The following is a 22,461-nucleotide window of genomic DNA, read 5'->3' as shown; positions in this document are numbered from 1 at the left end:
AGCTACAGAGCGCATGGACGGTTAGAATTCTAGTTTCTCGTCTTCAATTATGATATATAGAAGCTAGGTAACAGCACGTCTTGCAGCTACAGAGCGCATGGACAGTAAGAAATTTAGACCCTATTTACATTTTTTTATTTAACAGTGAAGTTTAAAGTTTAAGTGATATTTTAAAAACGAAATAAAAAACAAATTTATAATAATAGAAGTAAGATAGCAACAAGTCTTGCAGCTACTGAGCGCATGGACGGTTGAAATTCTAGACCCCATTTACTAAATTTAGATATTTGATAGTTGATAACATTTACAAAATATGATAGATATAACATGATAGCTAACATCCCAAAAAGTATTGTAGCAACAAAACGCACTGACAAGTGGAATTTCAACAACATAAGAATGATTTTAAAAAGTTAACAATAAAAATATTTTTTAAAAAACACAATAATAATACATCGAGCAAAGAACTAGTAAGTATGGCAATTAAGTGAACATGTAACAGCACAAAAAGTAAACGTAAAGTTCACAAGTTAGCTGCATTTGTGGACACCGCAGCAGATGAGGATCATCCTGCCCTCTCTACAACCCCAGCTTGTGTCATCGCTCTCCATAAAATCCCACCTCTGTTGATTGTATTTGCACCTAGTCACCACTACCCTTAGTCTTCTGAGAGCTTTTCAGGTAGGGAACTCCAAAAGGTAGGCGGTGTTTCTGCTTTCGGATGGCACTATCCAGAGCTTGACGCCGAGTTCTTCTCTCCACAGATCCTCTCTGCGTTTTTCTGCGAGATCTCAAAGACACTTGTGACTTTAAGGAAATTCCTTCTCGATTCCAGTCTCAGATGAGCCATTCAATGGTCGTAAAGAGGGCGTCTAGGGTCATGGATCTGTGTCCCTAGGTGTCCGCTGTTACATTTTTGCTGATGTTTGTTGGAGCGATTCCTATTATAAGTGAGTAAGTATCGAAACATTGTAAATAAACAAAATAATAAATACTTTGCGCACCGGGTGAATACACATAGAATTTACCCTGTGCCCGGCCCATTTTTGTGAAATTTCATGCTTTGTGAAGGGTTTCTTAAACGTGCCATAATTATGAAAATACTTGGTTAAATCAATTATTACTTTTCATATTTATTTTAAAGTCATTTATAAGTCATTTTTGTATGACAGTTTTGCCAACATTGGCCTTTATGGAAAGCCACATTGCAATGTTCGCACATATACCTACAGCGTCTCACTCCTTTTTTTGTGCTTCGTATCCCGGAGCTGTGTAAATAAGTGATTATAGTAACCACGCGTTGTGTCCCCGGTCCCGTGTTTTCACGAAGTTTACCAGCAGCGAAAAAGTACTAATTAAAGTCACTAGATGTCAATAAATCGCACTTTTTTGAATAGCTGGTAAATCACGTTAAAACACGGGACCGGGACACAACGCGTGGTTATATAATCACGTATTTACACAGCTCCGGGATACAAAGAACATTATTTATATCTTAAAATCATAAAAACGTCAATTTTCATTTTTAAAGTAATTATTAAACATATTCACAAAATTAATAATTATATTATATGGAAGAAAAGTAGAAGTAAAATGGATTGTCTCATTCGCCCAAATCAATATTGAATCAACTGCTCTACAAATGAATAAATTATGTTAAGTTTTTGTTCTTTCATTGTGCGTTTTGTAATATAAATAATAAAGATATACATAAATTAATTATAAACATAAATACGTAGTGTTTAAAACTGTCTGAACATTTTGTTAATTATCTCTGTTTATTAAGTTAGTCTTCTTGGTTTATTCTCAAATGTAAAAATATTTTAAATGAAGTATATTGTTAAGTGTCTTTGGCACGGATAACCTCTGTGAGACCACATTTTTTTAATTATTAATTATAGTTTATATTGGAAAAAATATTAATAAATAAATAAGTAAATAAATATAAAGCAAAATATTAAACGATGTTTTTTTTTAAATATGCAAAAGAGTGTAAAAAATAAACGAAGAGATAAATAAGGTATGAACCTTATTCAATGAAATATTTAATTCATTTGCATGAGCCGGGAGAATGTGAAAAAATGAACAATATAAGTATTTCGTTTTCCTTATATTAGTTTTTCCATTAACAATTCTTACGGCGATAAAATCAAAATAAAAAAAATGGCATAATACTTTACGTATCACATTACATTACATATTTCATTTGTACGAAAAAATAAAAATAACTTACATTATTCGAATGCTGTTAAAATTACTTTGACTTTTTGTATTTTACTTCTTCTGCACTTAAATAATACCTACTGCCGCGCCGGCATGATAAACTCTTTTATCATCAGGGGTGAGATCTTTCTAGAACTGTCGATCCAGACCTGTTTTACGAGTGCATACAAAAAAGGTTATGTAAATAAATATAACACAATAACAATAAGAACAAAGAGGTTTGGTAGGTACAAGCTGTTTTTAGAGAGATTCAAGGACTTTGTAACTTGCGTTCGTAATATGAGATACTTGTTTGTTGCAAAATCTTAACGTAAAACGGAAAATGATCAAAGGAACACTTGTAATGATCCCAATGTATTTCAGATATCTAATGTGGTTCAGATAGTGTGTTATTTTACAAAAGTAGGGAAGTTCAGAATTATATGTTATAGCCACAAATAATTACGTTACACTATCATAAAGTAAATATCGTCGTTGTAAATGCCCACTGGGCGTGAAAAAAAGTAAAGTAATAACTCACTTTAAAAAACTTTTAATAATACTCAAATCTTTCAGACGCCTAATATTTTACAGTCAAACAGTAAAATCTGATTTGATGTCAAAGATATTCGGAATAAAATATAAGTTCTGTCAACTTGAAATCCGATTCGCCGCAAAAACATAAAATTGCGTTTCCCTCTCAACTCGTCATATTATTTACATCTGAAGAATTCTGAATGCTCCCTTGAAATCTTTCTTAAAACGTTTTCCGTTTTCATTTTCTAAAGCTTTGGTCTACTGTGGCTGACGACGGCACAATACGTATCAGACGATGAATTCATAGTATGTAAGGGATTTTCTCCGTATTGTCTCCATGGGCACGAAAGGCTGCGTCGGCGTCGGCGTCGGGGTGAATTGTAGAGACTTTGTGACATCGCTTCATATCGCTGTTCCTATGCAACAAGGTTATTCAAAATGGTGAACGGATTTTCATACTGTAAACTTCAAACACAGAGCTCTAAAATAGGACGATTGTTTACAGTGAAAGCACATTTCTCCACATACCTGAAACCGATTTAAGGACCGTGGGTCTTCCTATCGGTTTTACTCATACAAAAAAGTACTGTTTTTTTGTTAATAAACGAGTTAATCTTTGAAATATCATTAATATTTAATGCATTAACTTTACGGTAAAACATTTTACTCGAACGAACTTCACTCACTTGGTCGGACAAATAAGTGGAAGTGTACCAAGCATTTTTAATAAGTAACTTATATGCGTTATTACATCATTGCAATGGAATGCCATCGAAAATTGTCAATAAATAATTTATATTAAAAAAAAATACTAAATGTTATTCAATCGATACCTACTGGTTTTCAGACGCACCCGTCTCTTCGGCAGGATATCAATTAAACCAACATGGAAAACCCACAATACACCTTTACCTTTGATCAATAATCGAACAACCTTTTAATATAGCCCATTATACGATGTTCTATTGTAGTAAATTATACCTATTAAACTCACGTCCCTCCTTTCATCCCCCGCTCTTTTTTAAACTTTTTCTCCAACATCAAACATTTTCATAACCAAATTAGTGAATGTAAGGGTTGCCTACTTAAAGCGTGTGGTTTCAAATCGAATGCTGTTTTTTTAATTTTTGTGCAACAACTATGGTGAAGGTGTAAAGTGGGTTCTCCGTGTTGGTTTAGTTGGTGTCCTGATAAAGAGACGGGTACGTTTCGAAACCGGTGGACATTGAAAAGTCGGTAAGTGGTTATGTACTCTTTTGAAGTTTTCAATTTCAAATATCGCGATTTTCACTGCCCTTTTCAGTTTGGCAAATTATATGGAGGACATGGAGTTGTATTGGTAACCAATTGCAACTCAACGTGACTGATCCTCTGGGTTGCCAATTTGTCTTACAATTTTTAAAAACTATATTACATTATCACAAACCTACCTGTTTTTAAAGTAATATATATTATGAAGCACCTTAGTATGGCTAAAATCCATTTGAAATCAGTACAAGTGTTTCTTTAATAACGTTCCGTTATACATTGCAATTTCTGGACAAACAAACATCTCAGATTATGGTCACCAGTTGCAAAGGCCTTGATTACACGTGTTGATCACTCCAGTAGTTTTTTAGCGTATTTTGCTAATATTTCCGGCTTTAACTTGTTACAAACAATGACTTACTTTTTTATAGCTTGACTTCATATAATCCTTCAGGAACCAGTGCCCACACACTTCTCAAAGGATGTTTTCTTGAGAAACACCGTGTGGAAGTCCGAGTTTGTCCGACGAAATCGACGAGTTCATACTCCATTGACTTTTTGGAGAAATTTATATTTTAAAGTAATTACTGTGTTTTTTAAGAAATTTCCTCGAGTGTCGTGATGTGAGTATTGCATATATAGATACGCATTGTCTACAGTGTAGTGGGGTCAATAAGTAATAATCGTTTCACGCTCAGAAAAAAGTGCGTCAACACCTCAGGCAAAAGTATTCCGCAATTCACCCATTTTCCGTCAATTGTTAACCCAATCTACGAACTCTCCCGAGTCCCCTGGTGAACTATTGCAGCAAGCCGTGCTTTGCTATGACCCTCGGTTGATGTCCACGTGTACTACGCAGTTCAACTCTTGGGTGCGTTTTCACCTGCACCTTCCATGATGTCCGCCGGTACGTGTTATGACAGGGCGCGTCGTGTCTGTGGACGTTCCCTTTCTTCCCGTTGCTGACGTTCCGTGTGGACGGAATGACGCAGACCATCCTTTTTTTTTGGAGTGATTAAAGACCAGCTTAAGGTAACCTCTTCAGTCATTCATTCAATTCAATTCAATTCATTTATTTAAATATTACATATACATTACAAACATACATTCAATACGTACATATTATAAAAAAGAAAAAAAATATATGAAAGAGCTCATGTCAAAGTAGTAAGAGAATCCTGCTCCGGAAAACCCCTTCGGATGCATGGAACAGATCAATATCCAGAGCGATTTTGTTCAGTATAGCGGTAGTCCTTCCAACAGGCATAACCATCGGCAGGTTGGTCCTGTTTAATGACAACTTTTGGAAAAGGGATTTTGAGTATAATTCAATTAAAATTTATAACCTACTTCCACTATCTATTAAAACAATTAGTAACGAGAAAATGTTTAAAAAGGCTACAAAAAATGGATAGTTGAGCTAGGTAGAAGTATAGCTTTTGTTAGGTTTTTGTTATTTTCATTGTGTCTTTTGTAATATAAATAATATAGATGTACATAAATACCTTGTTTTTAAAACTGTCTGTATATTTGTTAATTATCTTTGTTTATTCTCAAATGTAATTTCAAAAATGTATATTGTTAAATGTCCTCGGCACGGGAAACCCAAGTGAGGTCACATTATTTTTATTATTAATTATAGTTTGTAAGCGAAAAATATGAATAAAAAAAATTAAAAAGAATGCTCATTATAATCTCAGGATTATCGACAATACCACGCAACAATCGATAAAAATGTGTAGTCAAATACACATTCCTTCTAGTATCTAAACTGTTGTAGCCAAGCATACCCTGGAGAAACTCAGTCGGGTAAAGCCAAGGATAACACCCACACTGTCTCATGTAGAGATATCTCAGAAACTTCTTTTGGATTTTCTCTATCATAAGAGAGTACTTCAATTCATTTGGCCTCCAAATCATCGAGCCACTTTCGAGTCTACTTCGCACCAAGGAGTTGTAAAGAGTTCTCAGTACCTTTTATGTAACTTTTATATTTCTATAAAACCTGTCGTGTTTGTTGTCTATGCTCGACGGTGGGCGGTACCTACTTCTAAGGCATCAGATTATCGTGTATCGTCATTACCATATTGCAAACACGAATGGTAGCAAAAACTGTGTTTACTTGTATCACAATACCCCATGTCCATTAAAGTAATTTTATAAATTTAATAACGTCTGATTAGATCATTATTATAATTATTTTTTAATTTCCCAACTTCGAAGCCCTGTATATAAATCACTACTTATAATAATAAAAATAATTTATAGTTTTATTCCACTTTTATTTATAATTATTTTATAATTTTTTTACCAGTGACCGGGTTTCGTCGTGACCGACATTGTATCCATTAAAATACAAACAATGAAACTAATCGATAAGAATTAACTGCCGGGAATTTTTACTTTCAGAGAATCACTTAATTACCCCCCGGGCCCGGAGACATAGCTGTCAATGGAACTACCAACCAGCGGCCCCTGTTATAGTTTTGATTAAATTTAAATACATGTAATTCAAATACATTTTCATTGTAAAACTTCATAAAATTATATATTTTACACCAGTTTTTTTTATATATATTCAAACAAAACTTGTATTCTTATAATTGTTATTACCTTATACTTAAATTATTTTAATTTAAATTCTTTTATTTACATAATTATGTAAAATCATGATTTACAACCCCTGCTTGCACTTGTATATAACATAGAAATTTGTTTAGTCTCCCATCAGTCTGACGATGTCGGTCACGACGAAACCCGGTCTCTGGTAAAAAAATTATAAAATAATTACAAATAAAAGTGGAATAAAACTATGAAGTATTTTTATTATTATAATTAAAATGCAGTTCCACCAAGAAATGTCAGTAGAAAAACTCAATATATAAATCACTACTACTAATACTACCACTTCTACCACTATCATCATGTCATTTCCCCGTAGTCGGTACTTACAAGATGAGATTACAATGGTTGGGCTATGTCCACTGAATAAATGAGGATCGTACCCCCAGTGAAATTCTTAATACTGCTCCGGAAGGCGGATTAAGTAGAGGTAGAAAGATGGTTGGATGATGTGAAAAGTGACATGAGACCTATTGATGGCCTGACAAACTGGAGGAGAGCCGCAGGGTGCAGGGAGGGATGGAGACATATTCTGGGGAGGCCAGGGCCTACAGCGGGCTGCTACGCATTGATGATGATGATGACGACGATGATGATGATGATGATATATCTTTGAACCACGCAAAAATTGAAAAAGTTGATTTTATTATGGATCTTTGCGTTTTAAAAATATCACACCAATCAATTCACTTTATTGTCTAATTGAAAGTGATCAATTCATTCATTGACTGTCCAGATTTGCTAGAGTTAGTGTGTTTCGTGTACCTGGTATGCCAAATGATCTCGCGGCCGTAAAGAAACCATTTATCTCGCGTATTTACATACAAAATTCACGTGTTTTCAAAGCGTTTTCTACGGCCGCGAGAGCGGTTAGGAATACCACCCCTGGTTGACATACCCTCCACAGATCTCTTTTTTGTTCTGCAAGTTCTAGGACCAACTACCTCATGCACTCGCCTATCCGTAGGCTCCACAGATATGGTAATCAGTATGAGGATAAGGCTGATTTATTTGGTTCTGGACTTAATTAAATTAGTCTAAATTTTTTTGTTTGCATTTTAATTCTTAAACGTTTGTCTATGTTTAAAAATGTATTTCTTTTTTGCTTTTTTATATTTATGTATAAATTTCGTTAATATTTTTGGTTACTTATTTGTTTCTATTGTTATAGTTATACAATTTTATCATATTCATGATGTATTTACAAATGTATATTTTTTCTATAAAATTATGTTCAATGTATATGTTGAAGACCATTCATGCCGTTTATGTAAAAATAAGTAGATAAGTACCTGCGGAAAACTTTCAATTGACTACATCAAACTTGACACATCCTTCTTAAATTCATTAATATTCCTTTCATTCTAATACTTTCTGACAACTCATTATACAATTATTTTTCTTATACAATAATCCATTTTAGAATTCTGTGTATTTTTTGGTACGCTTCATTATGCTTATTATTTGTCATAATTTGTAACCGAGAACTTTAATTTATAAAATATACTACCTGGCACTGCTAAAGTTGACAAATTAACGGTTATCTCGCTGTATTGTACTCGTTAAATAATAAAATATGAGGGAAGAATAATATTAGCATATTAATCAAATCACTTCAGCGAAATTTCAGCCTAAGTAAACAAGAAAACCTTTGGAACAAATGCTCTGGGAAGGTAATAGTTTGTAAAATAAATATTTAATTAAAATGAACAGGAAATTTATTCAAAATGGTCACTTGAATTAATTTGAGATTTTAATGAAAAGCTCTGTGCACGTGCGCTATTATTCCAAGCATTCAAGTTTTGTACCGAACGATAATTTTAGTATTATCATAACATAATACATATTTTTGTAACTTTTATTGCAAACGCAGCTTTCCAATCTGAGAAGCTTCATTTACTTCTTCCTCTTCATCTAGATATATATTTTTATTTTTATTAATAACAAATAAAAATACAACAATACAACTAAATACAATTTTTTACATTTATACATATATTTACATTAACGTTTCCCATTACGTAAAAGAAATAAACAATTCTTGTGTACATAATGGGAAGTGACGTCTTACAATAGTTTATTTTATTTAATTAATAATGTTTTTGGGATAACATATATAAATTACAAAAAAAATACAAACGAGGTTTTTAATCAGTGTTACATAAATAATAATTATAGATGTAACTTTTCACTTCTTTCTTAAATATATTGTATTCCTGGCTGTACTTTTTATTATCTTTGTTCATTTCATTAAAAAAATATTCCACTGTAAGTATAATGATGTTGTGCAGTAGTTGTTTTTAATTTAGAAATTAAGATATTACCACCTATTCTAGGTCGCGTTTTACTTACGTTTTGTGACCTAGAAATACTACTATTTATTTTATCTTTATGTATTTGAGAAGCAAACAGTTCTTTTTATACAGCATTTTGATATCTAAAACCTTAAATTTTAAAAATAATTGAACATACTGATATGTAGATCTGTTCTGGCAGAAAGCAACTACTCTTGCGATGTTCATATCCAAGTGTGTCTCCCTATTTTAGGCGGTCTACCAGGAAGCAGGAAGTCAGAGTTATAAAAGTTAAAGGATTACCAAAGGATATATGAAAAACATTTTAGAGAAAGTAATATAGAAATCTAGGCATCATCTACAGGGCATATGACCTGTCATTGACTGGTTTAGGTGGCCGCTTTACACACTGTGTAACATTCACCATTCTGCCCATATTTGTATCTATATATTCCTTCAATTCTTTCATATGTTGATGTTTGTAGAGTTAAAGAGCTGAAACCTTTATTTATGCGGGCAAGATATATCTAATTTAATTATTACACCTACATACTAGACTAGGCAACGCCTGAAAATCTTATTTTTTCAATTTCTATACTTCTTCATGAACCAGATGGATTCGTCAACAATATTTTGAGTTTTTTCAAATTTTTGTAGACAAGGTCTGGATTCAACTGGGGAGCTGTTAATATTAAAATATTACAACAGAGATGAAGAACATTTTAGAGAAGGTAATATAGAAGTCTAGGCATCTACAGGGCTTAATTAGCTGGTTTAAGTGGCCACTTGACACACTGTGTAATTCAGGAGTTGAATCCAGTCATTGTCTACAAAAATTTGGATAAACTCAAAATATTTATTCTATCTACGTCGTGTATAAATGGCAAGGTAAGAAATAAACAAACTTTATTTCTGTATGAACATTAACAAAGATAATCCTATATTAATATGGACGGAAACGCGAAATATGCCTTAGCTGTAGGCACATTTAAAAGTCTTACGAGCGTGTTATCTTCGAATTTTTTCCTTAATACTAAGGTTATATGAAAAACATTAAAAAGGCAACACAAAAACAAATAAAATATTTTTTTTTTTAACACAAAATACACAATTATAATTCTTTATGTCCCGACTTGTTAGAAAATCCCGTGTTAGGTCGGGACTCTTCTATATATACATCAAAAATATTTGTAAACATACTAAACAATATATAAAATAATAATAGAAAAATATAAATAGTAAAAATTTATACTTGTCAAAAAATAGAATGCAGAAAAGTTATATAATAATACATGGCAATATGTTATTAAGAATTTATAGTAATTTTATAATTCAATTTTCATATAAAATTGTCTGGAGTGAACCGAGTGAGTGGTGTTATTTTCGGTTGAACATAAACTAAGTTTTGAAAATTTTCGCTTGAGATAAACGTTGGAGCCGGATAAAAGTCGCATCGCTTAAGGTATTGTTGATACTAACGAAAAACTTATTTTTGTTACACATGCGTGCTCGCTAGCCTTCTAGCTCTCCTTAAATCAAATTCTTGATATTAACATTTATTATTTGGTAGGTAAAAAAGATATATAAATGATATTTGTTACATTGCAACTTTACTGTTTTATCATGCTGATGAAGTTACATGAACTAAAATATATTTTCTCTATCAACGACTATTTGATATAGACTTGCGTGTTTCAAGTTAATGGTTATTTAATTATTCTTTCATTCATTTAATCTTCCACAATATATTAGAGAACCACACATTAGATCCATTTATCTATTTCATTGTATGACAGATTCACGTCTATTTTTTTGACAGTTGCTAAATTTTAGTGAAATATTATATATTGTTGTTGAGAAATACCATATAAGATATTAACACAAAATAAGTTTTAGCCATTCTGTCAGAGGCATTAGGACACACGTTTCAAATATCTTGTCGATGTTTTTAATAATAATAAATTACTATTAATTTTGATCGATGGGTTTAATGACAATATTATGTTTTTGAAAACACAAATAAGGAAAAAAAAATGTTCCGCTATTTTTATCAAGCGTGAATGAGTGATTTCCACTCGATGGCTACCTTCGGGTGTCCTAAAAAAGGAATAAGGTGGAGGTTAGTCCGTCTCGTCGTATAGTGGGTGGTGCACTAACCTATCGTGTTTGAGATCCTGGGTTCGATTCTTTACAGGGCGGACGAGAAATATTGGTTTAAACGACATAATACACAGTGACATGATGGGAAAAAAAACAATCTATGCGGACGACTTAGGAATTTTATACGAAAACAAAAATGACATTGAAACGACTAAAACCATCAACAATGACGTTCAAAAACTAATAGAATGGACGAATAAAACAATATAATACATTTCGAAACACAAAAGAAGAACCATAACATGAACATAAAAATAAACAACGAAACTCCTTAAGAACTAGAACATGTGACTTACCTAGGACTCACAATGGACAGACAATTAAAATGGACAAAACACATAGACGGACTCACTAAAGTAATGGCATCACTACATAGCCTCCTCTACAAAATTAAAGATTTTATACCAAGAAAGGAAAAAATTATGATGTACGAAGCCTATGTTAAAAGTAAATTGAGTTACATGATCGCCTTCTGGTTAACTGGTAACAAGACAGACATAACAAGAATACAAAGACAACAAAATAAAATTCTTAAACTAACATACAACCTACCCTACCTGACCTCTACGACTGAACTGTACAAAAAAACTCACCAGTTTGACATAAACTACTTGACTAAAATTGAGACCTTAAAAATTGTGCACAAAATAACACTGGGAAACATACAAGACGACGACATAATATTAGTCAAAAATGCTGACATACACAAATATAACACCAGACAACAACAACACTACCATATTAAAAAAGCAAAGACAAACACAGGACAGTCAAAAATACTACATAATAGACTTAAACACTACAATGACTTACCTTACTACTTGAAAACTTTTACTGGAGACAAATTTAAAATCAATCTGAAAAAGCACATGATGACTGAACTAACTAGACTAGACGAGACATAAAATGACTAGACAATATAAAATTTCTAATGTAACCCTAACGGGTTTTTTAAAATTGTACATAAATAAAATAATAAAAAAAAGGTGGTTCAGCACTGCGATATATCATTACGAACTGTAACAGAAAGGTTAGTGGAGGAATGGCGACTGCTACGATTTGTTTGATCGGAAATTAATAAACCTTATCGCCGTGCCGTCAAAATTCTAAAATTAGATTAAGGATGACAGATAAATTGACTACAATATACTGAGGTGCATTAACGATATTGAAAGCATTGAAAGCAGTAAATGTAAATTATAAACAACGTGAATCTTTTATAAACAAAGATATATAATAAAAAAGTAATTAATCGTTTATTAAAGCTAGAAATCTCTTTTTGCAATGTGCTAATCTGAAAAGAGGCCACAAGTAGTCGGGGCTTTTAATGTAATATTTTATTGTACCGGGACCTGGCTCCTTAAACTGTCTGACCACTTTATTATTTGTTATTTATTTATTTTAAAGAACCAAACAGTAGACAATGACATAATTGTTTTTTTTCAAAATACAGTTTAAAGACAGACCAGCAAAGTTTCTAAATAAAAATCATCCATATTATTAAATTGTGTTGCATCAAAAGAATGTGTTTATATGTATTAGTGTGGGAGTAAGTGTTCAGGTGTGTGCTTCATTAAATAGTAAGTGGGATCGTATCGCAGCCAGAAATAATGAGTCTTAATTTATTTTTAAATAAATTAAGGGGCATGTAAAATATATCAATAGATGAAAAAAAACATTATAGTTAGAGCAAGAACGATAGAGGAAAGAGTTTTGTGCATAGTGAGTGCTACAGACTGGCAGATGGAATAAATACTTATTTCTTGTCACGCGAATGGGAACATTAAGATTATTTTGGAGAGTAGGTTAAAAGAGTCTACTTTATTATTTAATAATTTATGTGAATAGCATAATTCAGATACAGTGCGTCTATTTTCAAGGGTAAAAAATCCATTTTGTTTGGCAGATTGGCTGTAAGTACAAAGCGTTTTATTGTTTTTATGATCTAGGTTTACCTTCCATATAGCTCAAATAATCTTGATACGCTGCAATAACAAAAAATGTCGCGGGCGACAACAAAATTCTCAAAATAATTCAAACTTTACAAGACTGCTTTCTTCTTCAATCAGACATTAACTCTTTTAACCGATGGTGTAAAGTCAATAAATTAGAACTAAATATTAAAAAATGCAAAATAATATCATTTCATAAAACAAAACAACCAATTTCCTTCGAGTACCTATTAGAAAACTCCAAAATTGATGTAGTCAAGTCCATCAGAGATTTAGGAGTTGTTTTGGACTATAAACTGACATACAACGAGCATATAGATAATACAGTAAATAAATCACTGAAATTACTTTGCTTCATTAACAGAATATCCTCTGATTTTACTCATGTCCGTACAATCAAAACTCTTTATTGCTCAACTGTTCGCCCTCTTCTAGAATATGCCTCCGTGGTCTGGTCTCCATTCTATGTCAATCGCATAAATCACATTGAATCAGTCCAACATCGCTTGCTTCGAAAAAAAGCGTGGATGCTCGGACTAGAGAGAGATAATTATTCTTATGCTGAAATAGAGTCAATGTTAAATATTTCTAGTCTACAAAAACGTAGAACTAATATTGACTCCATGTATATGTTCGGCATACTAAATGGTATAATCAATGTTCCATCATTACTGGGACAAGTAAAATTTAATATTCCGACTCGTAGATTGAGAAACAATGAAGTACTGTTCATCGATCAGCATAGAACAAACTATGGCCTAAATTCTCCAATGACCCGTCTTTGTCGTATTGTTAACTCAAGACACGATCTGGACTTTTTTGGTTTAAGTTTACAACGATTTAAAAGAGCACTAAATAAATAGTCCAGATCTTGTCTCGATGTCCCTTATGTTTGTCAATGCTTCTTTCTTTTTTTTTTTTTAATGTTTTAAACTATTCTTTTATTGTAATATTTAAACCTTATAAATTGTATACATGGACAATGTTCGTTAATAAATAAATAAATAATAAATAAATAAGGGTGTCATTGCAGAGCCTTACGCATCACTGGGTGCAAAAGAGAAATGATAATGTATATTAAACGTATGTCTCTTTCCAGGTCCACTCGGCCGTGCAGCAGGCCGGGTTCGCGCGCGTAAAGCGGGGGTCGCGGCCGGTGGCGGCGCCGCCCCCGTCGGACCCCTACTTCCCGCTGCAGTGGTACCTGCGCAACACGGGCCAGAACGGCGGCAAGGCACGCCTGGACCTCAACGTGGAGGCCGCCTGGGCCCAGGGCGTCACGGGCAAGAACGTCACCACGGCTATCATGGATGACGGTAAGACTTCATTGTTTATATTTCCGGCTCGAAGGACCAAAATGTATCAAAGCTTTAGTGGGCCGTAAAGCGAAATCTATAAACCCGGACTCCTTTCGTCATATTATTAATTTGAGTTATTTGTGACTCGTTAAAAATGTCCATCAAAATTTGAATATTTGGGTAGGTCATGAAAACGCAAACGTTTCATTTAAAAATTAAGAGAAAATATTATCAATGTTCATCGTTCCGTTTCCGGCTTGAAGGACCAAAATAAGTTACAGCTTTAGTGGACTAAATGGTGACGATTGTAATGAGTAATCTATGAACTCGGATTTCTTTCGACGTATTATTTATATTTACTATTCACATTCATTGTTTAGACGTTCAGTTCGAAGGACTAAAATATGTCAGCTATAGTGAACTGTATCATGACGATTGTTGAGGACAATCCATAAATTTCGATTTCCAACGATATATTTTGAACCTTTATTATTAATGTTCATTGTTTATATTTCCGGCTCAAAGGACCAAAATATGTCACAGCTTAAGCAGACTGTGTGATATCAATAATAATTGTAAAAGGCCATCAATGAACGGCCATCAATGAACGACGAATTATTTATATTTATAATTCATGTTTGAATTTATCACTAATGTTACTATTAGCTTATTTTGCGAATAAACTACTACCATTTCCCCATTTCCCCGTAGAAGTAGACAGAGAGGGTGAACCACATACATCCTGTCATACATGCCCTTCGGTTGTATCTGATGTTTATCTGATCATGCCACGTCTTTCTTGGTAGTTCTCGTCTTACGTTACCGTTCATTCTCGCCATATACGAGTATATTAGTTTCAGTATTCTTTCGTCATACAATAGTTCCATATGACCAAATCGTGTTTGTGACCTTTTCCTAATCTTATCATCATACCCGTCTCAGATTTGCACTCTCGCTTGATTTCATCACTCGTAATCCTGTCATAAATTGATTTCCCAAACATTCATCTAAGACATTGCATTTCGCCTGCATTCACTCTGTTCGGATCCTCCCTTACTCAATTGGATCTAAAACTCCGTTATTGCTTCGATTGTCATTTTTTCAATAGCAATTACTGCGCTTAGTGCGCCATTCATTTTGTTGTCTGAATTCACTCTTTTTTCAAAACTTTTTTCTACTTTTTCATCTCTTATGCGAATATACGTCGTTTTATTAACACTCAAAATTCGAACACTTTTTTGTTTTGATTTCTCAAATAACTTTTTCGTCGCTATTCAAATATCTGTCAAGTTTTTATAAAACTTAGAAACATCGTTTTTAATCTGCAGATTTTCAGCATTTCTTCATTTAGATAACCATATTTAAATATAAATGAGAGGCAGTAAGCTAGCAAGAACGCGTGAGATATGTATTTGATACGATGCGCAAAAACACCCTTTTCGTAGGTAGACGTATCAACAATACATCAAGCGACGCGTCGTCCGTCCGGCTCCAATATTTTTCCCAGAACAGATTGGGTGGGTTTCATATTTTAATGTCATTTTTGGGATGCATTGGCTTCGTTATTGCTGGAAGTAGTCACAGAGAAGTTTTGTGTACTATCTTTGCAGCACATTCAATAGACAAAATACTGACTGGCCATGCCTTCAGCAGAACAATACGAGGACACCTGCTTGTACAGTGTGTTTTAGCTGAAATAACAGTCTGGGGGTCTTTGATGAACAGAATGCTGAACTTATAGAATTGTGTATCTCTTGTATAGTGGGTTTTGCATGTTGATTTAATTAGTATCCTGATAAATATTTTGGTACGTCTTAAAACCGGTAAACAAAGAAAGATCAATAAGTTGTTATGTACAAATATTTAATAACATTTAGCAAAAAAAATTAGATTGGAAGGATTTTAAACGCCGGAATATGCAATTTTCCTTAGCATCCAAACTTTAGAAGCTTATAGCTCGGCAACCAAACGTCCTAGGACAAAAATGTAATTGATTATTTTTAAAGGAAATTTTATTATCTTTAACTTGTTGGACTATGTTTCGGTGGAAGAGACAGTTTCCGAGTTTTATGCAAAAAACTGAAAAATTGTACATTCAAACACCCCCCCCCCTCCTCGAGCTCACCCCCCACAATCAGGGACTTTTGACATACATTACCCTAAGTCCAAAAGAAGCGTTCAAGATCATTTCTGAAACTCTGTGATTTTTTTCACCCGATTTGTCTAATTTGACTGGGCTAATGACGCTTTTCTGAAGGTCATTTCGTTCGCGTTAGTTTTCTGCTTACTCTCGTACATTCCATCACCTCTTCATTAAACCGCTCTTCATCATAAGTTATGTTAAATAATAAACGACATTCGAGATAATATTTCAAACCACGATGTGGAAACCCTGCGGGATTAATTAATTACGTTCTGTGGTTCATAAATACGCGATATAATTTACCAAAACTACTATTTGAAGTAGAATTTTAAGCAGACACAACCGAAGTAATGAATCACGTTTGTTATAACTGGAAAATGTTACTGAATTGCGAAATTAAACATGCCGACTCATGTCTAACTTTGTGTGTGACATTAACATGGAAACTTAATTCACAATATTAAACTGTTTGCTGCCTGTTTTTAAAAGCAGGGTAGGATTTTCGTCTAAACTTTTTATCGAATAATACAGGTAAACGCCGTTTTATGCCGGGGATCCGTTCCGAGAGATACCGGCGTAAAATTAACAAAAATATAATGGAAGATATAAAAGTGTCAAAATTCTTAGAACCATCTTACATATTTATTTAATACATATCCTTTAAATATTAAAAATAAATGTATTAAATAAATGCAGTTTAAATTCGTTTACAAAACAAATAATAATATCTTGAAAAACATATTTTTTTAAATATTAAATACTTACTCACCAGTTCGTCGGTACTAAATTAAATTCTCACACTTTAAAAAAAAAAGTATTCAATTTTAGTTTATTTATTTATTTACACATTTCATCAAAATACAATTTTACGTTCACTCTGCCCAGCTAACAAGGGTCCAGGTACATACCCCGCTCCAAGCTAGGCAATTACAGTCTAATATATGATAATAGTTAACAAATTTATAGAGAACACACACAAATAAAATATAAACTTATTCGTATGCATATTTTGATACATATACATACACATATATACACAAATATATATTTATACACACATATATACACACACACATACATACACCCATGCGCATACACATACATACATACATTCATAAAAACATAGACAATTTATTTATGCGAAATTTCATGGTTGCCATCTGTAAATATATTTTTAAAAATTATTCCTTATTTTTATATTTTATTTTCGACATCCAGTAAGAATCTCCAATCCGTGGCATGCATCAACTTTTCTGACTCCCTACGACCAATGACATGAAAGAGCGAGGTCAACGCCTTCCGCAACTTGACAACACTCCCGTCTTTCCACAATTCTGGCATAAGGTTATGGACCTTTTTGCCTACGTAATAGTGTTGTCTCGATTCCAAAACAGTGTTGACCCCTTCTCTTAGTATCAGATCCCTATTAGAGTATCTTGTATTTTGGTTGTGGTTGACGCTTGGGTAAATGTCTCTATTTATGTGTGTAACCACTACCGTTCTCAATATATACTGTTGAATAATATCCAGTTCTCTGAATTCTTTGAAGAGCAGGTCACTTGGTTGCTTTTATTGTTGCTTCCTTTCTTGCAGAATCATAGCATCGAACGACAGCTGTGACGCTTCTTTTACCATTTGCGCTTCGATTAAAATCTTCACCTATCTCACAGAGCTCATCTGTTAACCTTTCTGCAGAAGAAAGGATACGAGTTAGACCGGTCGTTTTTAGGATTTTCCCATCATTTTCATTCACATCCTCCTCTTCTTCTTCGGGATTAATATAATAAAATACAGCGTGCAGTTGCCCGGTGTCGGCTGAACCGGGGAATCCCACGCTGGCATCAACCGGCGTAATTGTAAATCGGCGTAAATCGAACCGGCGCAAAACGACGTTTACCTGTATTTGAGTAATAATACGCCACTGGCCAATAGAGTCACCAATACGGACAAAAAAATATGATTATCAACCATGAAGTTCAGTTTAAAGCAAAACAACGGGCTGTAGGTACTCAGGTCAAGAATTGCAAGCGCAAGCCGAAACCGTCCGTTACACGTTTGTTGTTAAACTAAAAACCAAACCAAAATTTTAGAACGCTTTTTTTCTAGCTATCGAGCTAAAGGGTAAAAATCTTTAAGCGAGAGAGAATTATTACTCTTTGGATAAGTGCACAAGTAAAGTATTTTGCCCTCATATGCAATAAGGAAACTTTTCGACAAAAATTACAAAAATAAATAAATATGAAGTTATAAGAAATTTTGATCCATTTGATATAAAACAAAAAGCGGTAAAAACATATTTCAGTACGAAAAACGGTGTAATATTTATTAAGATTTTTAAGCAATAACACAGTATCTAGATATTCATAAGCAAAAAACAGTAAAGATATGAAACAATTTGGTTTAATGCTTAGAAAAAAATTACATACCTACTGTTTTGTTTACTAATGATCATTAACAGTTTTTTTTCATTACATAAAGTTGATAAAACAGTTAAAAATGTCGTATTTAAAAATATGATTTTTGCAAATAGCTGCTTTTTTGCATTTTACTTTATTTTTTTATTTAACACGGCTTACAACGGAAGTTTACTACGTAGACCACATAAATCATCATCATCATCATCTTTTCATTTTCCGCACCCATTGATGCACAGAGCGCTCCATTGGTAAACCAAATGCAGCTTTAAATTAGGTTTCCTGTATTAAAAAAAGAATTCGTTTTTTTTTTATTTACATGTTCAATTACAAGTTACCGACGAAGATACTTAAGTTTTCATAGAAATATACACATTTTCGTACGTAGATAAACATAAGTATTTTTGTAAATAAAGACAACTCTTATTAATATTTAAAGCATTACCTTTGTGGTCGAACATTTTTCTAAATGTTATTCAATATTTATAGATAACCACTTAGCGACTTTTCTATGTCTACCGGCTTCGAGACGTACCCGTCTCTTCGCCAGAACACCAATTAAACCAACATGCAAACCAACATGCAAAACCCTGTTACTGTCAACATCTGACTTAATGCTCAACAACTTGCCCACCACATACCGCACACCGCATCTGAGGACAGAAATCTCTTTGGCGGTGCCAACATTCACGGACAATTTGCTCGTTGTCAAACGAGAAAAGCTGCCCAAAGGAGTTCTTTGAAATCTGGTAGCCTTAGCATCTTTGTGCTGAAATAAAGTAATCCAGAGGCACATAATATGTACTTCATTCGGTAATCATAGAGAAGGGGAAAGAGACAAAACCACAGGATGTGTTCAGAAGATTGGTTAGGAAATCCGCAGCAGCACGAAGGGGAGTCAACAATATTAAAAACAAATATTTTTTGATTATATTTACCATGACCTGATAAAAACTGCGTAGTCCAGTGATCGGGGATAAACCAAGAAGATTATAAGCGCTGACGGATTGAATGAAAAAAAAGAAAGGTAACCCTCCCTGAAGGGGAAGATTCCCATCGCGATTGCCAAGCATCAAAAAGAGCATTTAAAGTTATTTTTTAAATATTCGATTGAGACATTCCTTCAGTTGAGAGTAGACGGACGGCACCAATAACAGAGGAACGCCTTCTTTTTAGGTGGAAATTTGCAGATCGTCGCTGAACCTCCAGATCCAAAGGAAACAAGCCCGTTAGAACCGGGAGTGCATCCGTCGAGCATGTCCTATATGCTCTAGAAAGAGCCAGAAGAGGTTGCCTTTGTCCGCTTAAAATAATTCGTCTGAAATATTGCAACTCACATCGGTGTGCCCAACAGCCAGTTGCATAGCATACGATGCCTAGGAAAATGGATTCATAATAGACCGTTGAAGTTTCAAAAGACAATCCCCAGTTGGCTCTGGCCAAGCGTGCAGCTTTGTGGAAAGCTTTCTTTCCCGAATTCACAGCTTTCCTAGCATGGGAAGTGTAAGACAAATTTCTTTCAAGGATACACCAAGGTTTGAAACCGAATTTGACGCTCGAATAGAAGTGCCCAGAAGTTTGATAGAATAAGGACACACAAAATTACCTTTTAAAAGTGAGAATTGAGTTTTTTGAGGAGCAAAACTTAATGCTTAACACAAGAAAATTATAAGATTTCTGAATCGTCCGTTTGGTTGGTCAGCCTGCGTCGTATCCAAGGATCCATATTTCGGAACGAACATACTTTTTACATAAGCAATTGGTTTAACATTCGTAGTAATTGGTTTTGATTAATCATAACTTTATTTGGTCTTTACGAAAAACATGATTTTGTTCAGTGTCACCATAGAATTAAGAATAGTCCAGAAGGAGCGTAGAATCATATTTGAATACATCGGAATGTCTCCAATAATTCCCCCACTTAGACACACTTTCGCCGCGCGCATTCATGATGCCGTCATGTAATGTTGCACAATGGGAAAAAAATATAATTGTAACACAAATGTAAGGTAAAAAAAATCAATCTGTTAATTTCTCTAAAATTGTATTGTGCACGCGGAAATATTGATTGACACAACAGAGTTGATAAGAAAAGGGTAATTTAATAAGAGTAATTAAATTAATTAACTTTAAACTTAAAATATAAAACAAATTTTATTTGACATAAATCGGATATTTTTATATCATGTTAAATAATATTTGATGTTTTGAAAATAATGTCGGTCAAATGTCCACCACAAGGTTGTTTCATCCGAGATCCAATTTAAAATTAATTCTCTCATAAGAAGAGCAGTAGGGTAAAAAAAAATTACTACCCTGGCAACACTTACAAAAATTCCATTTTGTTTCTTTGATAATCTGACAGATGGAAGAATAATTCAATTTTTAAATAATGCATTTGTTATATACACATTCATTTTTTAATTACACATGAAATGTGATTGCATCCTGTTTCTTTAAGATCCTAGCAGTATTTCTACACTTTAAAAGGACACAGCACGGCATAGTTGAATTCAAATCATGGGTTGCGTACTGAGCGACGTCTACAAAGAAACTAATGGGTCAAAACGTAAACCTACTCATTAATGAGTAGTTGAGTCGCTTCTGTTTGGTGTGCGTATGCGGTTTCTGGAATCTTCTTAATTCTATGAGTGTCACTTACATTTACGGCGATATTATGTTATTAAGGATACAACTGAATTATTTTAGTAATCTAAAAATGTTTGTCCGCCTTGTATCGTAATGGCAAGCGCGTTTGTCTACCATGCAAGAGGTCTCGGGTTTTATTCCCGACAATCTTGACATAAAATATCGATTTCAAACGGTGTTTTTACACTGGAATATTTCATAGGCCCAGGACTGGCACTTGAAGCGTAAGACTGATCGTTTTACCTATTATTAACAAAAAAAAAAAAATTTAAGATACGCTGTGATTGGTGTACCAATACAGTGCTCTATGCAACATTAGGTGCCGAAAGGGAATGATGATGAAAAAATAATTAAATTTAAGGCTATCTTTAAATATTTCCAAGTCACTTAATTTTTAAAAGAAAATAATTAAGTTTGTGTAATAATATTACGAATTATATTCGAAAATGAAACATTTCAAACAATTTTAAATTATCTCAAGTACGAAATGTAAAAAAGAATTTGGAGATAAATTTATTATGGCAATCATCACTTTTAAATTATTTTTAAAAATAAACCGTGAGGTAAATATTTTCATACAAATACGGAGAGAATTATTATTTTTCTCTCGCCACATTTCACGTTTAACATAGGGTAGTAAATAAAAAGGCTCAACACGTCTCATATTTATTTAAATACACACCAGACGTTCCTTAAGTTTTAAAGAAACGGTTTTCGGGTATGTGGAGGGAACCTCTTACACACTACAATATTTTACTATCCTTGGATAGGCACCTAAGCGCAAAAATAATCAAGTTACCTCTCATTTAACAAAAATGATCTATATTATTTTCCATTGTTTTGAGATATTTATATTTTTTTACATTTTGTTTCTTGTTTCACTAGTGTTTTAATTTCGTTTCATGATTATTTTTTTTTCTTTTGTTAAAGGCATGAGCCTTT

General features: G+C 33.4%; 1 protein-coding gene across 1 annotated transcript in view; it reads left to right on the top strand.

The window, feature by feature from the left end:
* The window catches only part of amon (prohormone processing protease amontillado), a 103,866-nt gene that overhangs the window by 4,012 nt on the left and 77,393 nt on the right, over positions 1–22,461 (top strand). The window contains exon 2 of the mRNA XM_088230066.1: positions 14,115–14,331. Within this exon, the coding sequence (XP_088086192.1) occupies positions 14,115–14,331 (217 nt within the window). The remainder of the gene's footprint in view (positions 1–14,114; positions 14,332–22,461) is intronic.

Source organism: Micrasema longulum, unplaced genomic scaffold (assembly GCF_059751315.1).
Source record: "Micrasema longulum isolate JH-2025_06_02 unplaced genomic scaffold, ASM5975131v1 h1tg000728l, whole genome shotgun sequence".
NCBI lineage: Eukaryota > Metazoa > Arthropoda > Insecta > Trichoptera > Brachycentridae > Micrasema > Micrasema longulum.
Note: the sequence above shows the minus strand (reverse complement) of the source record. Positions and strands in the feature narration are given on the sequence as shown.